The 25545-nt window shown below is 38.0% G+C and overlaps 2 protein-coding genes across 2 annotated transcripts; both read left to right on the top strand.

Annotated features, from left to right (window-relative positions):
- The first annotated feature begins 422 nt into the window (after nt 1-422).
- Nucleotides 423-3806, top strand: stmn1b (stathmin 1b). Its single transcript, XM_067394138.1, has 5 exons — nt 423-463; nt 2179-2224; nt 2361-2533; nt 2615-2806; nt 2915-3806. Exons 2-5 carry the CDS (start codon nt 2209-2211, stop codon nt 2978-2980), a joined length of 447 nt encoding a protein of 148 aa, XP_067250239.1. The 5' UTR covers nt 423-463; nt 2179-2208; the 3' UTR covers nt 2981-3806.
- A 1294-nt stretch (nt 3807-5100) lies between these two features.
- paqr7b (progestin and adipoQ receptor family member VII, b) lies at nt 5101-8920 on the top strand. Its single transcript, XM_067394126.1, has 2 exons — nt 5101-5243; nt 6741-8920. The coding sequence occupies exon 2, from the start codon at nt 6777-6779 to the stop codon at nt 7839-7841; it is 1065 nt and encodes a 354-aa protein (XP_067250227.1). The 5' UTR covers nt 5101-5243; nt 6741-6776; the 3' UTR covers nt 7842-8920.
- Nucleotides 8921-25545: the final 16625 nt, after the last annotated feature.

Below are 25545 nucleotides of genomic sequence, written 5' to 3'. Positions count from 1 at the left end.
TCTCTGTATGACTAACACCAGGGGTGAGGTCAGGTCTAATAAAGCCTCATCTCAGATAGCCTTGAAGTTATTTTTTAAGGAAAATAAATTTGCTGGACTCAAGTTGTCATATTCCACTAAATTAAGCTTTCATATTCTAGGCTATATATACTAAGCTATATACCATTGCTTCTCAATGTCCATTTATAATTTATTTCTATTCATAAATAAGAATTATACTGTGTAAATGTGAAGGCGGTCATATATATGCCAATAATTTAAAAGTAAATTAGGAGTACGAGCTTGACATGCCATTAAAATTATAGCGTACTACATATCCCAGAATTCTCTACTCGACAATCATTGGTCACATCCAAATGTGACGTAACACATTTTGGTCCTCTTTTGCGCGAACGGTTGATGCTGAGGCAGAGAGGAATCTGCGCGCGGTCAACTCCGGCTCTGATTTTCACTTCATCTAAAGGTGTGTGCTTTTTGTTGTCAAATATTAATATTTTTGCAATTTATCCCAACCGATCCTCACATTAAAGTATCAAAAAAGTAAACTTTTGTATGGTATTTTTTATTTTTTTTTAAGTAACACCATTATTTACCTCACTCTTTGGGGAGGGGATGTAGATAATAGACAAGGGCGTCGAGAATATTCTGTATGGCTAGATAGTTATATTAAGTAAGAAAGTCCATTAATTTAAAAATAGCACGCGCAGCCATCTAAGTTAACTGCTCGTCGTGGCGCGACCATTAATATTTTGTGTTTATCGTCGTTTAATCGGGAGGGAATTGTGCAAATGGTCGAGGTGCAGCTCAACCGTTGCTCTCTGGCTGGCTTTCGTTAGTTGATGTTTGCATGTAGATTTTGCAGATGGTGACACAGACTTGAACAGTTTTCTATTTTACCTCAAATTTTAACAACAAGCCCGCCATATATTCTATAACACAGTGTGACAGGTGATCTAACGTTAAGGATCTCGACGTCTTTTGTCTTCGTTGTTTGTACATTAACCAACTATCCTGACAAATTATTTTGTTTACCGAAGCATGCATCAATAACATCGATTAATAAACATATTGCAATATGCATTTTGCATGTCAGCACTGAGATTATTCTGTTCAATGGGCAGTGCAGTAGTGTCTGTTGTGAAATGGGAGAGATTTGGGTGTGATCTGGTTTGCCGGAAACGGTTGATACATCCATACCATTATTTGGTAAAGCTTGAATTCAATATTAGCATGTTCTTTGAACATGTCGAGGCTCTTATTATTATTTAATATGGTATAATATGTGATATTATGGATTTTTGCAGGCTGTTATAATGGGTGTATCTCGGCCATCTATTGTCTCCAGAAGAGATCCTGCATCCCATCGGATAGACACTAGTGCTGGATGTTTATTTTCAGCCATCGAGTGATGATTTGTCATATTTAAGATGTCAAGTTTGTCTAAATCTTAATATGCGACAAATCTCAACAACGAATTAGCTCGAGGATCACTGCCCTTTTGTCTTTGTTCGTTTCTAACACAATATCCCCTTTGTTTTAGTCTCTCAGTGGCCAGTTGGGTCGCATTACATTACAAAAAGATGTGATGATTTGGTTTCTCTACATTTCACCGGAGTGGACATCCTTTATTGTAGATTTTAATTGAACTATTATCGTTTAATTAGATGATGATGACAGCACGTCTGAATAGATGGATCCGGTGGTTGTGCTGGCAGCGACTCGTCCTATTCTTGGCGTCCAGAAAAAAGGATATACTGCCATTTAATAGGCAGTAATTTTTTTATTTTTAACAAGTGTTTTGTCTTGCTTGTTTCCTTCCCATAATATCATTCACTTAGTAAATTATGCATGACTATTGTGGCGACGCCACTCCCTTAAGTAGTGTACAAGTGTTATTTCTAGTTATTTATGTATGCATTTATTAGGTATATTTCTTGTATATATCACAGTAGAGACCAATTCCTCTCAAATATTTTCATGAATAGCTAGCTTTCTTTTTTTCTTTTTTTTTTTTTCAATGATAGAAAGGCTGTTGTGTAGCTCAGGCTTGTTTACAGTATGTGACAGAATACAGATGATTAAGAGAAATGATTGTGTAAGCATAAGAAGCATCAATGTTAGTAGCAAAACGTTTGCATTTTTCTGATATTATTATTATTATACGCTCTCATTTGGCAGGTGTGTGAAACCATCGAGGTTGGAAGTGCAATGGCGTCCTCTGGAGGTAAGATGTGAAAATAGGAGCAGCTAAGCTCCAATTTCAAAATCAATATGCTTCACTATAACCATAATCTAAATGAAGTCATTCTGCAAAGAAAATGGAGCATGCGTTATTAAATGCAACCCCATATCGTTCACAGACTTTCAGGTTAAGGAACTGGACAAGCGTGCCTCAGGACAGGCTTTTGAAGTCATCCTGAGTCCCTCGGCTCCAGATGCCAAGGGAGAATTCCCACTTTCCACCCCCAAGAAGAAGGAGGTATCTCTGGACGAGATCCAGAAAAAACTGGACGCAGCAGAGGAGAGACGCAAGGTAAGAGGTTGTTTGGCATTGAATTGCATCCTTATCCTGCATTCTGTTCCTCATTTGTTCTTCATTTGTTCCTCATATTAGAACCATGAGGCAGAGGTCCTGAAGCATTTGGCTGAGAAACGAGAGCATGAGAAGGAGGTCCTTCAGAAAGCAATGGAGGAGAACAACAACTTCAGCAAGATGGCAGAGGAGAAGCTTAACCAGAAAATGGAAGCCAACAAAGAAAACCGCACAGCACGCATGGCAGCTATGAATGAGAAATTCAAAGAGAAGGTGTGTATGTAGATGAATGCATACAGTATTCATATTATATTACTCCAGAAAGCTTTAATTCTATTGAATAATACACTATTTTAATGGATGTTTGTTTCTTTATTTTAGGACAAGAAGCTTGAAGAGGTACGAAAGAACAAAGAAACAAAAGAGGGGGGCGAGGGTGAAAACTAAGTTTCCCCTCTCATTTTCCTTTTCATTTAGGGTATAGTATTGGGTTTTTTAATGTATCCAAAGATTTATTTTTTGTTCCATTAAATGGTCAGTTTTCCATGTTTGGATTCATGTACTTGCCACTTTTTTATTAAGGGGTTTTGGGGAAAAGCTGGTGCACAACATTTCATCATTTTGTGTGTATTCAGTTCTGTCTCTCATCATCCCCTCTAACCTGTAGATTTGTCCAGTTGCAGCTCTATAGCGTTTAAAATGAGCAGTGTTTTACTGATAGGGAAGCATGCCTGTGTTATGCATAGGTCTAATATATACTTGGTATATTGCATTGTGCAAGTCCACCTGTTCCCTTGTATGTCAGTACTGCCATCCTTCGAGCTTAATAAAGTTGCACAGTTGTTTGTTATGGTACCAGTTTTGCCACTGCTTCTTTGTTAATCTGCAGTCAGCCAGAGTGTAATGTGGAGTAAAATAATTTCTTAAAAATGTGTACATTATGGAGATGTATGGCAGTTTCTGTAATTCTATATAGAAAAAAAGGTTTTGCCAAAATAATAATTAAATCTTTTGGGACACTTTTTGATGTACTCTTTATAATCTGCATGAGATTCTTAGTGTTAATACTAAACATTATCCACAAGCATTTCCTTTACTGGATCATACATTCATAAGTAATTCATACCTTATATGCACTAATGAAAAAAACAAAACAAAAAATACAACAAAAAATGTATGCATTCCGATAGGTACTTGGAAAAGGTGTGCGTTTAAAAAAAAAAAAATAAAAATACATCGCTTGAGACTATACTGGCATCTAGTGGTTTTGAGTTTGTCAAACAGGTATTAGAAAAGGTTTTTGTTTTGTTTTTTAGAAAAGAAAAAGGAAAAAAAAAAAGTGTTTTTTGAAAAATCATCTCAAAATGATTTCAGAAAAAATAAAACAATGTTGACATATTGACAACAATTATTGATTTATCCTTTGTTGCCAAAAGAGAGTTAGGTGCATGACAATTTATGGAAGTTGTAAACAGCTTTGCAATGATGAATGGCTTGTTGTCCACATGCTTTCACATTATTATGTCTTCAGAAATAGTGCATCAATCTTTTCTAAAAATGAATTATACCTTATTTCCAAAATTCAGAACTCCCTTAGTAGAAGCAATTACATGCATCCAAAAATAGATCATGTCCACTAATGTTGTGTGAATAAATGTTTTTTTAATTGAATAAAATAAAAATGAAATCTTGTGCTTGTCTGTGTCGTAGGAAGGGGTATGAAGCTCAACTGTCCAAATTACCTCCAGTCACCCACACGCTGTTATGACCCAGTCTGAATTCAGTCAATCAGAGTACTGTAGACAGAAAAGCTTGTCAATATGACAAACAATTACATCGAACAACAACAGAAAGTCTTAAATTATTTTTATTCTGTCTCTTTGACAAATTTATGCTGGTACAATACTGCAAGTGCATGGGGAAATGCTATTATTACTTGACTGACAAATATTTTGCCTTCCTGTGTCTAAATTCACAATGTGGATCTTTGTTTCCACAGTTAACAGAGTTTGACAAGGGCACATTGTCAGCCAGAGTGCTTGTGTGGGTGATGAGATAAGCCTTCACAGTTCACATAGTTTAGCACAAGTGACAACAATACATTCACAATCTGTACATATTAGACAATGTGTACACTACCTTTAAATTGAATTGATTGCATATAAAAATGTCTACATGTGGCTTTTGCCAAATCTGTGCTGTTAACTCAGAATGTAGGATAAATACACATAAAGTAGCACTGATATATGGTTGCATATATTTAATATATGCCATATCTAATATATCCCATAATATGTACACATATTTTGTCTGTGTGATACCACAGTGGCTCTCACATCGCCTTTTATTAAAGAGGGCATGTAGGCGGTTTTAATAAGAAGAGGGTAGTTTCACATTTTACAGCCCATACATTTTACAGGGTGTTGCCACCTTAAAGGGTGTTTCCTATTGGCGAGTTATTCTAGATGGAGGCGGGGACAATGCTCTTCGGTCTTTCTGATTGGACAGTTAACCTGCCCATCAGAAATCCTTAGATTTCGGCCATCTGACAGCGGTACTGCAGGGAGCTGACAGGAGCCTCTCCCGCTCAACAAATTTTCACGTATTTTTTCATTATGAAATTTTCTTTGTTTCATTTCGCTTCCTCAAGACGCATATGAAGGCGCGGTTAAATGCAAGTCTCCGACTGAGGGGATTATCCTCTTAAAAGGTAAATCAGTTCATTTACCGATCATTTGTTTAAGGCAAAATGAAAGGTGAAAAATAAAATCCTCATTTGCACTATATATTCTTTTAGATAAAGTTTTAAAAAGCATGCATAACCATTTGTGTTGAAGCGTTAAGGTGTGCTTACGGGGAGGATGAATTATCATAGCTCAAGATAGATTATCGGCATGTTCAAACATGTGCTGTAACGTTACATGATGAGGTAAGGAAGAGCACGTTTTAGGTTGTTTCTACGTTGAAATTCGTCAAGACATTTCATTGTTGCGCCTTCCGGCGTCTCACGTTTCTTTTTCGAGAATTTACGAGAGAAACAGCTTGAGGGTGTGGGAAGGGTTGTCTGTCTTTTGGGATGCCATCACTAAAATTGTCCACAGCTTTCCCCCCCTCTGTCTCGTCGTTTTAATAGATTCGAAAATTAAAATTCATTATTTTTTCCAGACCTTATGTTTTCCAGCCAGTATGATCGATAATTTCGTTTTATCAGTTTCGTCCTTATTAATTCATGTTCACGAGGAGCTTTACGCAGAGCGCTGATGTTACGTAAGCGGTGAAAAGAAACGCCCCGTTTTACATCACGTTACCTTAATATTCAGGGTAAACCAGTTTTTGCAACCCATTAACATGTAGTAACATGTTTTCAATAAAATAATATTTTCATGGTCCTGGTATTTCATTTTAACACGTTTGCATGGATCGCTTACACTGTGGTTTGCATTCAAATAGAATGGAAATAACAGCCAATAAAAAGTAGGCCTTTTATTGGTCTTTTTATGATCTTAACATTCCAATTAAAACGTTTTAAAAGACGCAAACCTTTAAAAAATATAAGGGTTCTGGAACTTTAAGTCCTAGGGGTTTATTTTATTAAAACTAACAGGTTTCATCTTTTTCCTTTCTGTTGAAATTCACATTATGTGCTGAAAACATTTTACTATACTTCATGATTTATTTTTTAGATGTGTATTTTTTTTACCCAGCTCATACTTTCAATCTTAAACTATGAAAATGTCTACAACTATGATAACCTAAACAGAGAGTGAAATAAAGAAACCAATTCTGTATTAACTTAGATTTTTTGGAGTCATGGAGTCATTCAAAGTTATGTGAGCCAAAGTAGTATATTGTTAGTCATTTACAAACAATCTTTAATTTTGTCTTCTTTTTTTGAAGTGAATTTATAGGATATACATAACATGTATACACCTTAGCATGACCAAGTTGTTGGCTATTTTATTCCAAAATTTATTTCCATGACCATCATTTCCTGCACAGAATGTTATACAATACATTATCTGAGCTGTAGTGTAAACATTTGAATTTAATGGAAAAAAATACAATTCATATATGTGATAAATGTATTCAAACTGTTTGTATACAAAGCGGTGAGAGTGTAAAAAAATATTTAGTTTTTTTTTTCCCTTGTGAAGGTACTGAAGAATGCAAGTGTAATATTTAACTGTTGAATATTTTTCCCTAACAGATTTCACAATAGACTGCCGCTTAATTATTCCTCACCATGGCAACGGTTGTGATGGAGCAGATTGGGCGGCTGTTCATCAATGCACAGCAACTTCGTCAGATCCCACGTTTCCTGGAGTCAGCCTTCCCAAAATTGCCTTGTACTGTTATGGTGAGCGATGTGCCGTGGGTTTTCCGTGAGTCGCACATATTCACAGGCTACCGGCCGCCTGACCAGAACTGGCGCTACTACTTCCTCACTCTATTTCAGAGGCACAATGAGTCTGTAAATGTGTGGACACACCTGCTAGCCTCCCTCATTATCTTGGTCAAGTTTCAGGAGCTGTCTGAAACCGTGGATTTCTTGCGAGATCCACACGCCCAGCCGCTGTTCATTTTGCTCCTAGCCGCGTTCACCTACCTGGGCTGCAGTGCGCTGGCCCACCTACTCTCAGCCAAGTCTGAGCTCTCCCATTACACCTTTTATTTTTTGGACTATGTGGGCGTAGCCGTTTACCAGTACGGCAGCGCCCTGGCCCACTTCTATTACGTTGTCGAAGAAGAATGGCACGCTCAAGTACGAAGCTTTTTCTTGCCAGCTTCAGCCTTCCTGGCCTGGCTGTCCTGTACGGGCTGCTGCTACGGCAAGTACGCCAGCCCGAGTTTGCCCAAGTTCGTTCACAAGCTATTCCAGGTGGTGCCCTCGGGCCTAGCCTACTGTTTAGACATCAGTCCGGTGTTTCATCGCATTTATAAATGCTACCGCTCCGAACAAGGCTGTGCTGACCAGGCGGTGGTCTACCACTGCTATCAGGTCCTCTTCTTTTTGATCAGCGCCTACTTCTTCTCGTACCCCCATCCTGAGCGCTGGCTCCCGGGACGTTGCGACTTCATCGGACAGGGCCATCAGATCTTCCACGTGTTTCTTGTGCTCTGCACTCTAGTGCAGATCGAAGCTGTGCGACTGGATTACAGCGAGAGGAGACCTCTCTACGAACGTCTTCATGGTGACTTGGCTCACGATGCAGTGGCTCTTTTTATCTTCACAGCATGTTGCAGCGCACTCACTGCGTTCTATGTGCGCAAACGGGTGAAGGCGTATCTAGAAGAGAAACAGGAGTAGATGTCATGGCGGGGACCTGTAGGAGGGATTGCACTGGTCTACAACAACTGACGCAACTAACAATGAAGGACCTTCTTCATATTTTTCAGTGTATCTTATGTTTGTTGTTAATGGTTTTGTTATGTGGCCTGCCAGTGCATTTTGAACCAACTGCTTTCTGTTTACCAAACTGGTGACATGCTTTAAAACCGCATTACTCATGGAGAATGGCTATAAAACAATGGATTGCCTGCTGGAAGGTGCTCAGTTCCTAAGCGGATCTGTTTGACGAGTGCCATTACAACCTAATAAACCCAGTTGACTTGAGATCTGTGAGGAATGTCAGCATTTTGTTGACTGGTTAGTTTGCATACAGGATAGTTTATGTAGACCATCACTAGATATGTTCATACTTGCATTGTGCCTCTAAATCCAACCTTATTTAGAAGGATATGTTACTCACATGCCATTTACATGTTTGGCAGACATATACTGCATAAATAGTCCACATTTCCCCCCCTGTGTTCCCTGTGAATCAAACCCATGATCTTGGTTTGCTAGTGCCACATACTACTGAATTCATACAGGAAATTAAAATGTTAGTAAATAAAGTTTCCATGCCATCAGACCAGTGCAGTTAGCAAGGTGTGGAGCTCAGATTAACTCATTTGGATGTCAGTTAAATGCAGGTCTTAAATCATGACAGAAATGTTACAAACTCCATAAGGAATACCTTACTGAAAGATGACTGATCATTAACCAGTTTCTCTTTAATTATCAGATCAAATTTACCCCTCTGCAGTGGTTTTCAGATTTTTAACAACAATTCTCGGGTTGGCTTCACTTACTTCAACAGACCAATGCAAATCAGGGTCAAATTGACTTTGTGTACATTGTGTCTGACCCATCCAGTGCCACGTTGAGGTTAGTTTATAATTATCTGCGAATTGCAATCGATTGGTTTTGCACTGCCAGTGCACACTTCCCTGCCTTTTTGATGTCTAGCCTGTGAAGATGGTTAAAATACTAGATGCTATGAACAAGACAGTAGGCAGGATGTGATGTCATTGGGTTGAAGTATAGTCAAATTGAAGGATTTCAGATGCAACCCTCTCTGATTATTAATTTGACACAACAGTGCTCATTTTTATGATTCTCAAACTTGTTAGAAAGTTGCTCAATGCCACTTTTTTGGAAATTGTTTTTCATAATGTTACAATAGACAGTTCACCCAAAAATGAAAATCCATCATTTACTCACCCTCATGTTGTTCCAAACCTATATTTTGAAAAATGTTCCCAGTTTTTGTTCATACAATGAAGGTCGATGGGGTCCAAAATAACTATTACATTGACTTACATTGTATAGACAAAAAAAATATTTTTGTAGAGGATGGCAGAATGTTCATTTTTGGGTGAACTATCCCAGCCAAAGAGGCTTTTGAGAAACAATGTCCTTCAAAGCTATATGATGTCCTTTTGTCATGAAGATGCTCCTTTTGTACACAAGGGCTATAACTATGGCCTTTACCTTTACTCATACCCTGATATGAATGCCTTTGTGTGTTCTGTGCATATGTGGATTTTTCTATTAGAAGTTCAGCACTTTATTTACAAGAACAGTCTGAGCATCAAAACTAATATGTGTTAAATGTATATTCTAATGTGCCTGACTACATGCATGCGTCCTTGTGTGAGTATGCATACAGGTGCTTGTCGTGAGTGTGTGTGCGTTTTTGAATGTATATGTATACCTATGTGAGATAGCTACTGATGAGAAAGGATATGAAGGCTCTTTCTTAATAGTCTGAACCTGTCTGGTCTTTTAATGACCTTGAAATACATCTTGTGTAGCTCCCCTTGTCTCAGACCTTGTCCATAAACCAACACAGATCCATCAGACAGAAAGTGGAAGGATGATCTGTTTTCCCATTGAAGTGATCCATATTCCCTTGAGATGAATATTGTGTCACTAGACTGTTGCTGCATTAACCAGGAAAGCCTCTGTGTGATGTAGCATAAGAGTTTGTTTATAATCCGCTCCCAGAAAAAGAAATTGTTGCTGTGGTATGAGCCGTTTGAGATATAGAAAATAAGCGAAGTCGTGAAAAACGGTGACCAGCATTTATTTTTGCAACCTGGAACACATATGGCAGAATAAGGGGCCATTCACACAGAACACGTTTGTGTGAGACGCTAAAAAATGCAAAGTCTAGAGATGCTTTTTTAAAATTTAAACTTGTAGTAGCGCTGCTTTTTAAAAAGCTGTGTCATGCACGAGGTGCTGCAAAAGACTTGAGCGCAAAGGTCAAATGTGTCCATCTAGCACATATTTACATAGAAAAAACAAAGAAAAAAAAAGCAGCACACTGGAAAGCAAATGTAAGTTAAAGGGTAGTGGAATGAAAAAATGCAAGGTCTAGAGACACGTTTTATTTATTTTTTTTTAAGTTTAACTTTTTTTATCTTGAGCGCTGTGTTTTTAAAATGCTGTGTTGTTGGCGATGCTGCAAAAGACGCAAGACACAAGCAGAATGGGCAAAGACAGTCTATCGCATGTAAAAAAAAAAAAACTGCAGTGGAATACAAAAAAAAGCATTTTCGCATTTAAAAAGCAATATGCAGGGCAGTGAAATGATAAAAAAAAGCAAGGTCTAGAGATACATAAAAGTTGAACTTATTTTAACTTGACACAGCATTCTAAAAACAGCGCTTATGCACGAGATGCGGTAAAAGACGCAATGTCTAGTGCATGTTGACAGAGAAAAGCAATGGAAAAGTGCCGTGGAATGCAAAATGTGTTCCGTAAGGGCAGGTTGGGTTTACACAGAACGCGTTTTTGCAGTTAAAAACATGAGACGGTCAGTGGAATGGAAAAAAGTGCAAGGTCTAGAGACATGTTTTTTTAAAATTTATTTTAAACTGAGCCCCGTGTTTTTAGAATGCCTGGTCATGTGCGAGACACTGCAAAATACGCAAGCATATCGGTCAAACACGTCCGTCTAGCTCATCTTCACACTGAAAAACAATAGAAAGGAAGCACAGTGGAATGAAAAAAAAAACGCATTCTGTGTGAACGGTCCCTAAGCCAGTTTTAACAGCACCAGCAGACAACAATGATGTCACAGACTGATGATGTCGTTGAAGACTGGAACTGATGAAGTGACTAACATGTTGTCAGTTGGCTCATAATATCTCAGAAAATTATCACATGGTGGGTGCTTTATTTAATGAAAAACCATAATGATATAAAAAATCATTTTAGAATATTAATTCTTAGAAAAGATATTTAACAGAAACAGAATATGTTGTTTTTACTGTTGTACCAGCCTGTGTTTAGGAAATAAATGGGGAGGCTACCAAGAGCTGATGTCACTGAGAAAGACAACAGATGAGGTAATCTCCTGGCATGACCGGGATTTGACCTAAAGCCTCAATTCCTGTAATGCTCAAGTGGAACTTTAAGAAATTCTGTAAATGATTTCTGCTAAACTGTAAAGTGTCTTTCTTAAATTCTGTACTAATCTACTCACCATGAAGACACTTAAATAATCTGAATAGACTTTTCTATTTTAACATGACCATGTTTAGAGTTTGTTTTAGTGATTGTGTTTCTTTTGTATTGCACTTAAGTGAAGAGGAAGGACTGCTCAGAAAGTTACTTCAGCACTTCTTGATTTCGTTCAGCACTTGAACTCAGTTTTTGACTGTACTCAACCACGAGCCCTTGCACGAAGCTGAACTAACACTCTTGTGTTCTGCTGCAGTGCAGAACAGGGAAATAAAGACTGGTGTTAACCTAAACTATACCATTGTGTGTGGAAATGACTGTGTTGTTGTACTATGGTATTTAAGTGAATAAACAACTGTAAGTCCTACCTTCCACTACGTGTCATTGTGTTTCCTGTGCAGAAAATTTCAAAATAATATATAGAGTCCTTTTTAATATAAAATATCAGTTTGGTGTACGCACACTCTGTTATCGTGAACAATAAAGCTATTGTAATCCATTCAATCCACAGCTACAGTGACTGTCACAGCTGAGTGATAAAACAACAATGCAAGCCCAGATCACTTTAAGGGAAAGTTCACTCAAAAATGCAAATTCTATCATTCACTTGGAATAAAATGAGAATGAATAAACTGACAAAATTTTCATAATTTGAATCTGAATTTGCAAAAGTGAGCTGTCAGCAATCTAGTAAACTAGTCCAACTGTGTCTAATAGAAGCTTATTCCATTAAATGTATGGATGCAATAAATCCATACTCATTAGTATGGCAGTTATGATATTTTATCCAATTTTCTAATTGATAGACATCACTCAACAATGCTGAGCCTATTGATTTTTTTTTTTTTGTAATCTGTAAAAATATATAATCTGTAAAAAATATATGAATTAGTAAAACATTAAGATTTTTTTTCCAACACTAAGATTTTTAATGTTTTTAAAAGAAGTTTCGTCTACTCACCAAGGCTACATTTATTTAATTAAAAAAACAGTAAAAAACAGTAATATTGTGAAATATTATTACAATTTAAAATAACTGTGTACTATTTAAATATATTTGACAAAGTAATTTATTCCTGTGATGCAAAGCTGAATTTTCAGCATCGTTACTCCAGTCTTCAGTGTCAGAAATCATTCTAATATGCTGATTTGCTGCTCAATAAATATTTATGATTACTTTCAATGCTGAAAACAGTTGTTTACTTTTTTTTCAGGATTCCTTGATGAATAGAAAGTTCAAAAGAACAGCATTTATCTGAAATACAAAGCTTCTGTAGCATTATACACAACCGTTCAAAAGTTTGGGGTCAGTACGAATTTTTATTTTTATTTTTTTGAAAAGAAATTAAAGAAATTAATACTTTTATTCAGCAAGCATGCATTAAATCAATCAAAAGTGGCAGTAAAGACATTTATAATGTTACAAAAGATTAGATTTCAGATAAACACTGTTCTTTTGAACTTTCTATTCATCAAATAATCCTGAAAAAAAAAAAAATTGTATACAAATATTTTGTACAATTGTACACATTAAATGTTTCTTGAGCAGCAGATCAGCATATTAGAATGATTTCTGAAGGATCATGTGACACTGAAGACTGGAGTAATGATGCTGAAAATTCAGCTTTGCATCACAGGAATAAATTACTTTGTGAAATATATTCAAATACAAAACAGTTATTTTAAATTGTAATAATATTTCATAATATTACTGTTTTTACTGTATTTTTAATTAAATAAATGTAGCCTTGGTGAGCAGACGAAACTTCTTTTAAAAACATTAAAAATCTTAGTGGTTCCAAACTTTTGGACTGTACTGTATATATATATATATATATATATATATATATATATATATATATATATATATATATATATATATATATATATATGCCTGAAGAAATAACTTTACTAAATATTTTCAAGTACAATATGTGGTACATTCATCATCAAACCTTTTTATCACTGTTATCATATTCATCATCGTTATCACATAATGGCACTTTCAAATTTGTTCATGTGAAAAGAACTGTAAAAGCAGATGCAGCCACCACAAGATGGCAGTGTTGTCCAAGACAACATTGAACAATAATGTTTTTGCAAACTGAATGTCTCACAATACTTTTCAGCTATTTAACATCTCAACATTTGTGTAAAACAGCATCTGTATATTGCTTAAAATCATTAGTTGTGTCACCTAAAAAACAAAGATTTCACCTGCTCATCTTACTTTTACATGCATTTATATATTCCTAGTAGTGGTTTGCTATTCTCTTTATTGTGGAAATGTTGGCTATGAGTCACATCTTCCCATCAGACCTCTAGAAGAGTGAGAAGAGTGCAAGGCTTGACACACAACATTCAAGCTCTGATCACATTCCTCTAGGCTCCAAGTTCCATTCCAAGGCCAAGAGGGCTGTTGACAGTCTAAAGCATGTCGCATGATTCGAGACTCTATCTCAAACTTCATATCTTTCTTAGATTTAATATGCTCTATAAAGAACAGTTTTTTCCTCTCCACTCGGTTTCTGTTGTTTTCTCGCCCCCTCTTTCTTTCACCCCTTCCTGAAGACAAAAGCCTGCTTGTCAGGCCTATGCTTAATATTCTGAAATGCTGATTCTTAGCTGTCACTTTGCTTTTAGAGCTGCAAAAAATAATAAAATAATAATAATAATAATAATAATAGATCAAAAATCTCTCTGAAAAGCTATAATCTGGAAATCCATCTGAAACAGAATTGTGTCATTTCATTTTAACATGCCATTCTTGCATCAGATTCAGAATTGTGGTGGACAGGAAAGGCTTTCATCTTCAAGGCTCAAAAACATCTTTCTCAACTGGTGTCAAAGCTTAACCAGCACTGATGAGATTAGTGTTTTTTTAGACCACTTTGAATTTAATTTTCAATGAAGAAAATAAAACTGATGAAGAAAAAATAAACCCTAACCTATCCTTGATCTTCACTCATCAATGAAGGATTGGTATCGGGGGCTGATTAAGCATTTTTTAACTTATCGGTATCAGCTTTATTTTACATCAGCTGTCAAGCAGGTGTTGTGCAGTAGGTGGTAGTGTGCACCTTCAAGTGGGTTTTCCAAATGCCATTAAAAGAAAAAGAAGCTAAAATATGGGTAGATGACGCACAACAAGCCAATGAGGTCTGTTTTAGCGCGTCACACACAAATCACATCTGAAATCACATACTGCCCTACAGTATGTGACAAAAGTCGTATGGCCGAATTCACAGTACTCATAAAAGATGAGATTTTATGAGATTTCAAAGACAGTCGGACTTGTTTCTTCATGAAATTTCAATGATAGTTGATTTTGGTCCTTTACTAGATCACAGTGACAGTCGGTTTTGTTCCTTTACAAGATCTCAATGGATGACGGTTTTGTTTTGTTATGAGATTTCAGTGATGATTGGTTTTGTTTCTCTTTGAGATTTCAATGATGGTCGGTTTTGTTTTTTTGTTCTTTTACAAGATTTCAAAGACAGTCGGTTTTGTTTCATTATGAGATTTCAATGACGATTGGTTATGTTTCCTTTACAACATTTCAATGATGGTCGGTTTTGTTTCATTACAAGATTTTAATGATGGTTGGTTTTCAGTGTCTGTTTTATTTGGTTACAAGATTTCAATGACAGTTAATTTTTACCATTACGAGATTTCAATGACAGTCAGCTTTGCTCCATTATGAGATTTCAACGATGGTCGGTTTTGTTTCGTTTTGAGATTTCAGTGATGGTCAGTTTTGTTCCTTTCCAAGATTTCAAAGAGAGTCAGTTTTCATTGTGAGTCAGTCAGATTTGTTCAATTACGAGATTTGTTCTTTTACAAGATATTAATAACAGTTGGTTTTGTTCTGTTAGAAGATTTCGATGACGGCCGTTTTTTTTTTTTTTTTTCTCGGTTATGCGATTTCAATGATGGTTTTGCTGGGTTATAAGTTTTATAAGATTGGCGAATTTCAACAACTGTATATTTGCCATTGATTTCTGTTCCCCCACCCCATGAGATTCTAAAAAATTTTACATTTAAACTGATGCTGGATAAAGTCCATCCACACAGAGGATAGAATCAGCATGTTTTAAATCACTTCATCAACATCTCTCATAATATGGGGGAGGGGGGAACAGATTTCGACAGCTGTATATTTGCTGTCTAATTCTGAAAAGAATCGCTACTTTCTTAAAAAAGAATCGCTACATTTCCAAAAAGAATCACTGCATTTTCAAAAAGAATCACTACTTACCCCAAAAAGAATTGCTACTTTTCCCCAAAAGAATTGCTACTTTCTTCAAGAAGAATTGCTACATTTCCAAAAAGATTCGCTACTTTCCCCCAAAAGAATCGCTACTTTTCCCAAAAAGAATCGCTACTCTCCCAAAAAAGAACTTTTACTTTTGTAAAAAATAATTGTTACATTTTCAAAAAGAATCATGAAAGGCAAAAAATTAACATTTAAACTGATGCTGGTTTAAGTCCAGCCACACACTGGATAGAATCAGCATCTTTTAAGTCTGGGCATGAACATCTCTCAGTATATGAGGGTAGGGGGTGGGGGGGGTGTATTTCGACATCTGTATAAAAAAAAACATAACAGACAGAAAAGTGTAAAGCTGGAATACACTACATGACTTTTGGCCCGATTTCCCCCCGATTTAGTCTGAACAAGTTGATGCTAGTTCCCAAAAGTCAGAGCCAGTCTGCAGATTTGAGCTGACAGATTTCATGGAAAACTGTGTAGTATATGATGGTCACAGACTATTTTTTAGCTTTAGACTTCAAATCCATTCAGTCTTTTGAGCCGATTTTCGAACACATATCGTCATACGCTGCCCAGACAATGGAAATCAAGGGTGCAAAGTCACAAAGATCGAGAAAAAATGGAGACGACTGTACAAGATCGGGTAAAAAGAAAAAACGTACCATTATCCATCTCGTGCATCTTGGAAGCTTGGCGCTTGATGAGTGATCATGTTGAGACACTATACTATACTGCTTAGAGCTGCTAGATGGAGCCTTGAGCTTGCGCATGACATGGATGAAGTAAATGTATGATACAAAGACTACAGAATAACACAATACGCATCACTCATACTGATTTGAATGGGAGAGAGTGCAACGCGCAATATGGCAGAATAAGTCTCACCTTCTAAATAAGAACCATTTGCCGATTGGTAAAGTCATCGCGTCACTGCAGCAACCGTTAGAAGCTCCGGTTCCTATAGAAACAGTCAGCCTCCGAAATGAGACACAAGAGCAGTTAGGACTGCGCATGCACATTGGCTTGATCCAGCCTGAAAAATTCTTTATTTTGTCATGATTCAAGCATTTAGAAACAAAATTTATTGTTGTCAGATTTCATTTCAGAAGCTGTTTCTTGAATGGATGTCAATGGATAAGAGGCTTCACTATGCTGATTAAACGGCTTTTGTGGGGAAATAGCTAATCATTTAATTAATGGACAGCCTGTTTGCCAATCTTCAGCATGTTTTACACTAAACAATACTTTCGTTGGGAACTATATGTAGATTTTAGCTTGACAAAAATGTATTTTTTAAGAGAAGGCAGACTAGGGAATGTTGTGACTGACGTCAATGCCATTATATGATAGGCTGAGAGGTGCCACACGTGATTAAGTTAGCCGTTATGCTTCCTCCAATGGTAAGAGATACAGACCCTCTTATCTCCTTATTATATACAATCTCTGGGGACTTTGTATGATCTGCCATTTGTTTAGTAATTGTTTGCGGCAGTTTCATCACACAGTCGGGTTAATACAGCTTGCGTCACTCCCAGGTTGAAAAATACAGAAATTCTCATAAGTACAGAAAAATCACTGAAGAATACTAAGTGGAGCTCCACCATGAATGAAAAAATTGCTTCAGTAAGTAACTGTACTGTTAGCTTTGTCTTGAGAGAATTAGCAAACCACATTCTGAGGTAAAACTGGATTCATTCATTATTAGCTTAATATTAATCATTATCCTGGACTCAACATTTACACTTTATCCTTGATAAGAAGCCAGATTAAAATGTCATTAGCTGCGAATGATTGATTATATTACATTAAACAACGACTGATTATATTAAAGGCAACAACATAGATAAAACTACACCATTTACCTCTAACTCCTGTTGTCCATCTCCAAAGGCACTACTGCGGGTCATCTCATCTCCTGTGCTTGTTTCGCCTTTGTGCATCTCCTGGCAACGAGGCACATGTTTCTGTTTGTGTTCGGAATGATTTTAAAGTCTGGTAGTGTGTGATCCTCAGTCGGGTAGTGTATGATAAATCATAAGCAGTGTCTCAGAACAAGCCATTTGCAGATTCCTGGCAATGTGACATCACATTAGCCACAGGCCCCGCCCACAAATGTTGACAGACGCTGCCATTTTACCAGAACCGCCCTGAGTGAGTTCACAGCGAGTTGTACACAGTCTGCCATTGCTGCACTCATGAGAATGTCTCCCAAGCATTTTAGGTGTTCTGTAGCTGGATGGATTAATCCACATAGCTCTCACAATTTACTCCCGAAATCTGAGCCGCTGAAGATGAGGTGGATTAATTTTGTTTTCAAAGAAAATGCTCCCTCAACTCTACCGAAATTCGTTTATGTCTGCGCGAATCATTTGACACTGGACTGCTTTGTGAACAAATGTCAATACAAAGGGACAATACAAAACAGAGGTTGTGCTAAAAATGTGTTACTCAAGGATAGATCAGTACAAACTGTTCATGATCCAGCTTACAGCCTCCAGAGTGATACTGGATACGGCAGTAATGAAGGTGAGAGCACTTTATTACAGTTCATCTAAGTTGATTTACAGATATAAAGATTACCAGTTTATTAAGCACCACCTGAAAGGCATAAGGTCTCTATGTTTACTGTTAGTTGTAACAAGTGTTTCTGTGTACTTCGTTATGTATGTTGATGATAATGCAAGGGAGAGAGAGAGAGTTTATGGATAATATTTTAATGCACACTTGCACTGTGTTTTTTTAAGCTGTTACAGTGATTTTCTAGGGTGAAAACAGACACTTCATATTTTGTGTGAAGTACAATAAACATTATAAAACTCATCAGTAAACAGGCTTGTACTAATATAGTGTATAAAAACAAGAAGACAATATAAGTTATAATCGTAATTAAACTAAACTATATCTGTTCAATCTCCATGCAGCATATATTCAGTTTCTGACATTACAGTGGGATACAGGTGTGTGGCTTTCCTAATCAAGTCAAATCAGAATAATCAAACACAGCTGGACTCAAATGAAGGTGTAGAACCATCTCAAGGATGATCAGAAGAAATGGACAGCACCTGAGTTAAATATATGAGTGTCACAGCAAAGGGTCTGAATACTTAGGACCATGTGATATTTCAGTTTTTCTTTTTTAATAAATCTGCAAAAATGTCAACAATTCTGTGTTTTTCTGTCAATATGGGGTGCTGTGTGTACAGTAATGAGGAAAAAAATGAATTTAAATGATTTTAGCAAATGGCTGCAATATAACAAAGCGTGAAAAATGTAAGGGGCTCTGAATACTTTCCGTATATTGTACTGTATATTGCGTCCTGACTGACTCCTGACACCAGAGAATGAGCTCTTGAAGCTCCGCCCTCTTAGGCCGAGTGCAGGAGCTCATTTGCTTTTAAAGGGCACACACTGAAACGGCACGTTTTTGCTCATGCCCCAAAAGTGACAATTTTAACATGTTATAAAAAATTATGTTTGGGGTATTTTGAGCTAAAACTTAACATACACACTCTGGGGACATCAGAGACTTATCTTACATCTTGTAAAAGGGGGCGTAATAGGTTCCTTCTAATGTTGGTCGGTTATGTTTGATTACGATATTTTTTAACATGCCCGCCTCCCATGCTGGTGATCCAAGTTTGAGTCTGCTCAGAGCGGGGCAGTTAGGACCAGGTGGGTTTATGTTAGTGCCATGACCCGGATGGGAGTGAGGTTTAAGGGGGGGGGGAGTGTAATGAAGACCAGCTATTAGAGAGCTGTACAGGCAAACCTCGTTTCCCGACTTCAAGAGGTGCACTAGCAAAGGATGTTAGCATGTTACGAAGGGACTGCATCGAGAGGCGTGCGGATCGATATGCAAAGTTTTATTTCCAAATCATAGTCAAAAACAGGCAAGGGTCTCACAAAGGCAAATAGGTATATAGAGGGCAAGACAGAAGAGTAATCCAGGGACAAGTGTGGTCATTCTGTGGCAAACAGTATCCAGGAGGGCTAGGCTAATGAATAATCCAGGGGAAACAGGCAATAGTCCAAGAGAGGTGCAAATAGTGTCCAAAGAGCACGGCGAGAGAGAAGTCCAAGACAGGCAGGTAATCAGGAAAGAGGCAATCAGAAAACAAGACGTGACTAGACTTTGACTAGAACTACAAACTCAGACTAGGTGCGGGAACTGGCTCCGTAAAGTAGCTATGCTAACACAGCATAATTGCTAAACAATACTCGGCCGTGAGAGAGAGGGGAATCCATGGCTTATGTAGGGTGTGTGATTGGCTGCAGCTGTGTGTGTTTAATCAGTGTAATGGATGATGGGAAATGTAGTCCAGGTTAAAGTGCAAAAGTTAAGGTGCGTTCACGCGGCCTCGTAATTCCTGTAGTTACAAGATTCTAGCTTGTAAAAAGCGGTCACGTCCTCGTAGAGCTCGTAATTACAGCTTGTAAGCTGGGAGTTTTCTGAAGGCTCCCAGATGTACCACGTGGCCGCTGTACCACCTGACCGCTGTAGATTGATTTATTAGGTGTTGATAGTGGTGCCATGAAAACGCATAATTCCCAGTCCAAGGACCAAAAGGACGTGAACAGCTCCGAATATAACGTCACGTGTTGTCATTTCAAGATTCCGGTAAATACAAGGTGACGTGAATGCAGCTTTTGAGTGGTGCAAGATTCAGGTGTGAATATGTATATCCATTAAATTTTGTTCAGATACCAAATATTTTGACAAATACACATATACACTTCTGGTGATGCAATGATTATTTATAATTTATCTATTTTTATTTTATTTTTTAGTAAAAAAGTAGAAGTGTTTTCATGCATGTTTGGCTGGAGTGTTTGTTGCATTTACACTGTTCTGACCAGCAGGTGTGGTGTTTCGAATGCTTCGAAACAGTGAATCATTTTGCAAAACAATTGGTTCAATTGTTTCCATTTCTCCCATCACAAGTGTAATGTATTAAAAAAAACTTTTTTTCCAACATGTGGAAGTGCTATCAACAATCCCACTTTGCTGGGAGTTGGATTGACAGGCGATCTGAATAATCATAACATTTAATGTGCCACTTGGTCCGACAAATTAATCAAAATATAGAGTTAGTAGATTGATGTTGGTGGACTGGTAACTGAGATCAACTAGTGAGAACTATGCAGGTTGTAACATGTCAATACAGGGAAGAGGAGAGGCTGGTAGTGATGGCTGATTTCAAAACACTGCTTCATGAAGCTCCGAAGCTTCATGAATGTTTTGTTTCGAATCAGTGATTCGGACCGTGTATCAAACTGCTAAAGTCACGTGATTTTAGTAAACGAGTAAACACTCTATATTTAATCTTATTAGATGATTAGTTAATTCCTTTTGATTGATTTTACTTTCAATAAAACTTCTGCAATACATTTGTTAAAGGGTATTTTTAATCCACTGTTCTGACCACTAGGGGTCACCGTGGAGACGGGTGTCAGATTGTTTCGAAGCCTCGAATCATTACGGCACATTTGCTTCAACTGTTTCAGTGTTTCACGAAGCCTCGATCTGCCCATCACTAGAGGCTGGATCCAAATGCAAGCAGAAATTTAATAAAACAAGAGATAATCCAAACATGAACAAGAAATCCAGAAGCATAGGGCAACACACACGCTACATCCAACAAGACAACAACTGACAAAGACTGATTGAAAAACACAAGATTATATAGGCCGGGTTAAAAATGTAATTGTGCACAGGTGGATATGATCAGTGATGATGAGTCCAGGCAAAGGATTATGGGGGATGAAGTCTATGAATGATTGGTAATGGTCTGGGGTGGAGTGCCCTCCGGTGACTATCTAGGGCACTCCAGCTGGTGATCATGACATAGCCTCCGTAGTCATATCTAAGCAGACAGGAAGCTCAGAGCATACAGGAAACTTGGGGACGACCTCCATGGTCAGGGCAGACAAGAAACTCTGGTGCATGAGTGGGCCCAGGAGCGGACTCATGGGCTAGAGTGAGCTCTGGAGCGGATTCATGGACTGAATCAGATTAATGGACTGGAGCGGATGTGTGCGCAGCCCACACACACCAAATGGTTGTGGCCATAATGGCCAGCACTGCAATCTCTGAGTGTTCATGTTCCTCCTCCATGACACCCACAGTAAAAGCAGAACCGCTCAGTTGCAACGCAATATTTATGTAAAACTCCAGAGTCCAATGAGGATCATGCAAAGGCATGAGTGAGCTAAGCGGCTCAGATAGCCCCCCATGAAAAAATATCGTAAGGCATACTTTGTCCATAGATATTAAATATGCCAATTCAATAAAATCTTTTACATAGTCCTCGATAGGCTGATCTCTTTGCCAGAGATGCATAATTTCTGCTGCTGAATCCATGTTTGGTCAGTCGTTCTGTATGAATGAGTGGCAATGGTCTGTGGTGGAGTGCCCTCCGGTGACTATCAAGGGCACTCCAGCTGGTGATCGTGACACAGGTAAACTTGCACTATGAACTGCGGCCTTTGGTGTTCTTGTTAGTGGGCCTGTCTCCAATGCCAGGTTTGAGTCCTGCTTAGAGCGGTTCAGACTGCACTGGTTACAGACATACATTTAAAACATGATGTGTATTGAAAATCTTACTGCGGTTAGAAATATTTTATAACAGTTAGTGCTGTCAACGGTAATGCATTAACGCATGCAATTAATTTTTTTCAGTTTAATGCATTAAAAAATATTTAAAGGGATTCTATAAATCATATATAAAGATTCTGTAGCTCAGATAAAGTCCAGCTCTGGATTATTTCTTTGCTCTTGGCTGACATGTCATTGCTATGGCCTGCTTGTGGCTCAGATCTGGTAAACAGGAGCGGTCTGCCCAAGTGTCATCATTCCACGCCACATGTAGCCAAGATCATACCACGTGTGGCAGATGTGGGTCGGATTTGGGCCAGCACAAAGTTGCTATCTGGGGATAATGACAACATGGCGAATGTACTATGTCCTAATTACATTCAAACTACACACACTCATACTATATAGAACATACTTTTTTTGTGGCCGTGAAGTAATTACTTATTCAAAATAAGTACCTACTGAAGAGAGCTTCCATGTTTAGCATATTTGATGTGCTCCTTTGTAAATGAATCTGTAAATGAAACTGTTACGGTACACAGGAGTCAGACACAGATGTAAACAGGGAACTGTAGTTTTATTGATACCAGTAGAGCAAGGAGCAGTGAACAGGTAGGCAGTGATGAATCAATAGATGAATGAATGAGTAGAATGGAGATTTGGATATGGATATGGATCAGATGGATATCCTTTCAGATATGGATATCCATGAACACGCTGGAGTTTGGAGATGGCTGGAGATGGCTGGAGCACTCACACACAGGAGACAAGGCACACAGAGGGAAGGAGACAAGGCACACAGAGGGAAGGAGACACGCTGGAGACAGGTAAGTATGGAGCGGGGAGTCCTTGAGGTAAGCATTAACGTGAGTATCTGCAAACGAGACCGGACATGGAGTGCTGTGTGTGTGCTCTTTATGGTGCTGTTGATGAGTGAAATGATGAGGTGCAGGTGGCGGTGATCAGTACTCTGGGGATGGTGTGCGCTGTGATTGGTGGATGTTGGAACCTGATGTGTCTGTGACAGAAACTTTGTTTTGTTTTGTTGTTTTGTCTGCGGTCAGACTATCTGAGACATTGTTGCCATAACCTTTTGTCCACTATTTATTTATTTTATTTATTTTTGGTAGCAATTATTCTGCTTATTGTACATATAAAATACAAGAAGTTTATATCAGTATTCCCATATTCATAATTGTGACTAGTCTATTTTTGTATATAGGCCTATTATAATTACTGTAATACTTGTTATATTAGATATTATAGTGATGATAGATGCCCCTTTTTTGCATTTGAGCCCCTGTCCATAAGAAACTGTCTGCACACTTTTGCAAAATAATAAAACAGTTACTTATTCTAGTGAGGAATATGTAACAAGTTGATGAATAAAAAACACATACACAAGCATACACACACATTGTAGTCAGACTTTTCAATCAGAAAAAGAGTATAAATGGCTACATCAATAGACTCCCTGGAGAGGTAATGAAAAGGTAAGAGCAATTACACCTTTGTTATGGTCTATACAGATTAGCCAACTGGACCAGGGCTACTGACAAATATTAGATTGGTATCCATGGTACTGGCATTGTGAATTTGTCCATGTGTCATCACTTTCCTGACTTACATAAGAAGAAGACGTACGTATTGCTATATGAGAACCATATAGAGTTTAGAGTGTGTTCACATAATAGAGCCACGTTTTCCTGCAGCTCCATTTGAGGAAATCATTGAAACTTAAAGTATAAATTGGCTCCTGCCGTATATCTGTGCGCCGATGAATTCTCTCTGTTGTATTATATGGTTAGAGGGCTCTAAATCATACAAGCGAGATGGGCATAATCACCTTGCCGCCTGCTTCCTGTCTTCTAACTATCAATTCCCTCTCTTGTCTCCATCAATTTTCCTCTTGAAATGTCCTCTTAGCTTACTACCTCTCTGTTCCTACCTATTTCCAAGGAACCTTGGCTATCTCCACATTCAAAGCTCCCTTTCTAAATGTTCCATTTGGTCCGTCAGACAATGATTTGGATCAAGGTTGGAGAGGTAATATCAAGAGGCTTGCATCTCCTATCGTGTGGCATAATTAAAGATCAGGCTAGCTCTTTGTTCAAAGTTATTAAATCGCATGGCCCTTCACCGCGACAGCCACCTCTCCTCTGGCTTTTCTGCCAGGCGGGCTGCCTCTCGCCTTAGATTAGGCCTCTTCCTCCCTTTGTTGTTGCTGAATTTCCATCGAGTCCCACCTTTTCATTATCTCTCTGAGAAAAGCACAAAAGCAGAAATCAATATATTCTTCAGAGCTAATCCCCTGAAGCGTAGAAGAAATAAGAAACCTGAAGAGACTTGACGTATGTTGAGGAATGCAGCTCACACACATCTTTAGAGGCCCTGTGGCTCAACATGGTACAAAACTTGTGCTTTCTTAACAGTTTAATGCGCCTGAGGCTAATGCTTAATCCACAGGGCATACGGCTATAATGATGATATGTCAGAGGTCTTGAACGTTTTAGTGATCACCAGACTTGAGACATGATTGAACTAACTTTACTGGTTAGAAGATGATGGTTCTGAGGACATATGAAGATGTTTGAGCAAGTAATTATTAACAGTGGGTACTCACTTAGAATAATTCAGACTTGTGAGAACCTATTTTGCGGCCATTTGTATGTAATTTGTAAGCAGTTATTTGTGAATGAGACCTAATGACTTTAGACCACATGGAAGTGCTAGCATTTTCCAGTCATATAAAATGAATCACTAAAAAAGGTGAAGAAAATGTGGTAACACTAAAGACTTGGGGGAATAGTGTAATGCAGTTTTCACCTATTTAACAGTTGGAGGAGATTTAGGATCCATGGCAGAATCAATGCAGAGAGGATAAAGTGCTTTCGTTGTCCACACAGCCTGAAGATCAGTGTAAACATTACGGGCATTTAGTCGTCTAATGATTGTGCGAGGGGGTGTATTTTATTTTGCTGCTGAGATCTGCTTCGTCTTGCTTGACTTAAATGACATGGATGGCCTCATTAAGATGGAGTAATGGCTTCATGGCAGAGGGCATGTGCTAAGATGTTATTCTTTCCAATTATCGCTTTCAGTAATAGAAGATTTTAAAATGAACATTACAGTCTGAAAACAGGACCAGGTTAGGGCCAGCATTTCCCTCACTGTTTCATTTCTGGAGGCAATCAAAAGGCAGACTGGCTTTGTGTAGCAGTGAGCGGATATGATCAATACCAGAATATGAGAACACTTTCCAGTGGACTAATGATGCATTCTGCACCTACTCGGTCCTCTGCTGAAGTGTTCTGGGAAATACTTTACATCACAGTGCCCATGTTACA

Source organism: Chanodichthys erythropterus, chromosome 2, assembly GCF_024489055.1.
Source record: "Chanodichthys erythropterus isolate Z2021 chromosome 2, ASM2448905v1, whole genome shotgun sequence".
NCBI classification, from domain to species: Eukaryota; Metazoa; Chordata; class Actinopteri; order Cypriniformes; family Xenocyprididae; genus Chanodichthys; species Chanodichthys erythropterus.
Note: the sequence above shows the minus strand (reverse complement) of the source record. Positions and strands in the feature narration are given on the sequence as shown.

Bases quoted from the DNA above. Each gene is read 5' to 3' on its own strand.
- stmn1b (XM_067394138.1), top strand. The intron at 2,534-2,614 runs GTAAGAGGTTGT...TCCTCATATTAG, and splicing joins CAGCAGAGGAGAGACGCAAG to AACCATGAGGCAGAGGTCCT. The intron at 2,807-2,914 runs GTGTGTATGTAG...TCTTTATTTTAG, and splicing joins ATGAGAAATTCAAAGAGAAG to GACAAGAAGCTTGAAGAGGT.
- paqr7b (XM_067394126.1), top strand. From the start codon at position 6,777: ATGGCAACGGTTGTGATGGAGCAGATTGGGCGGCTGTTCATCAATGCA.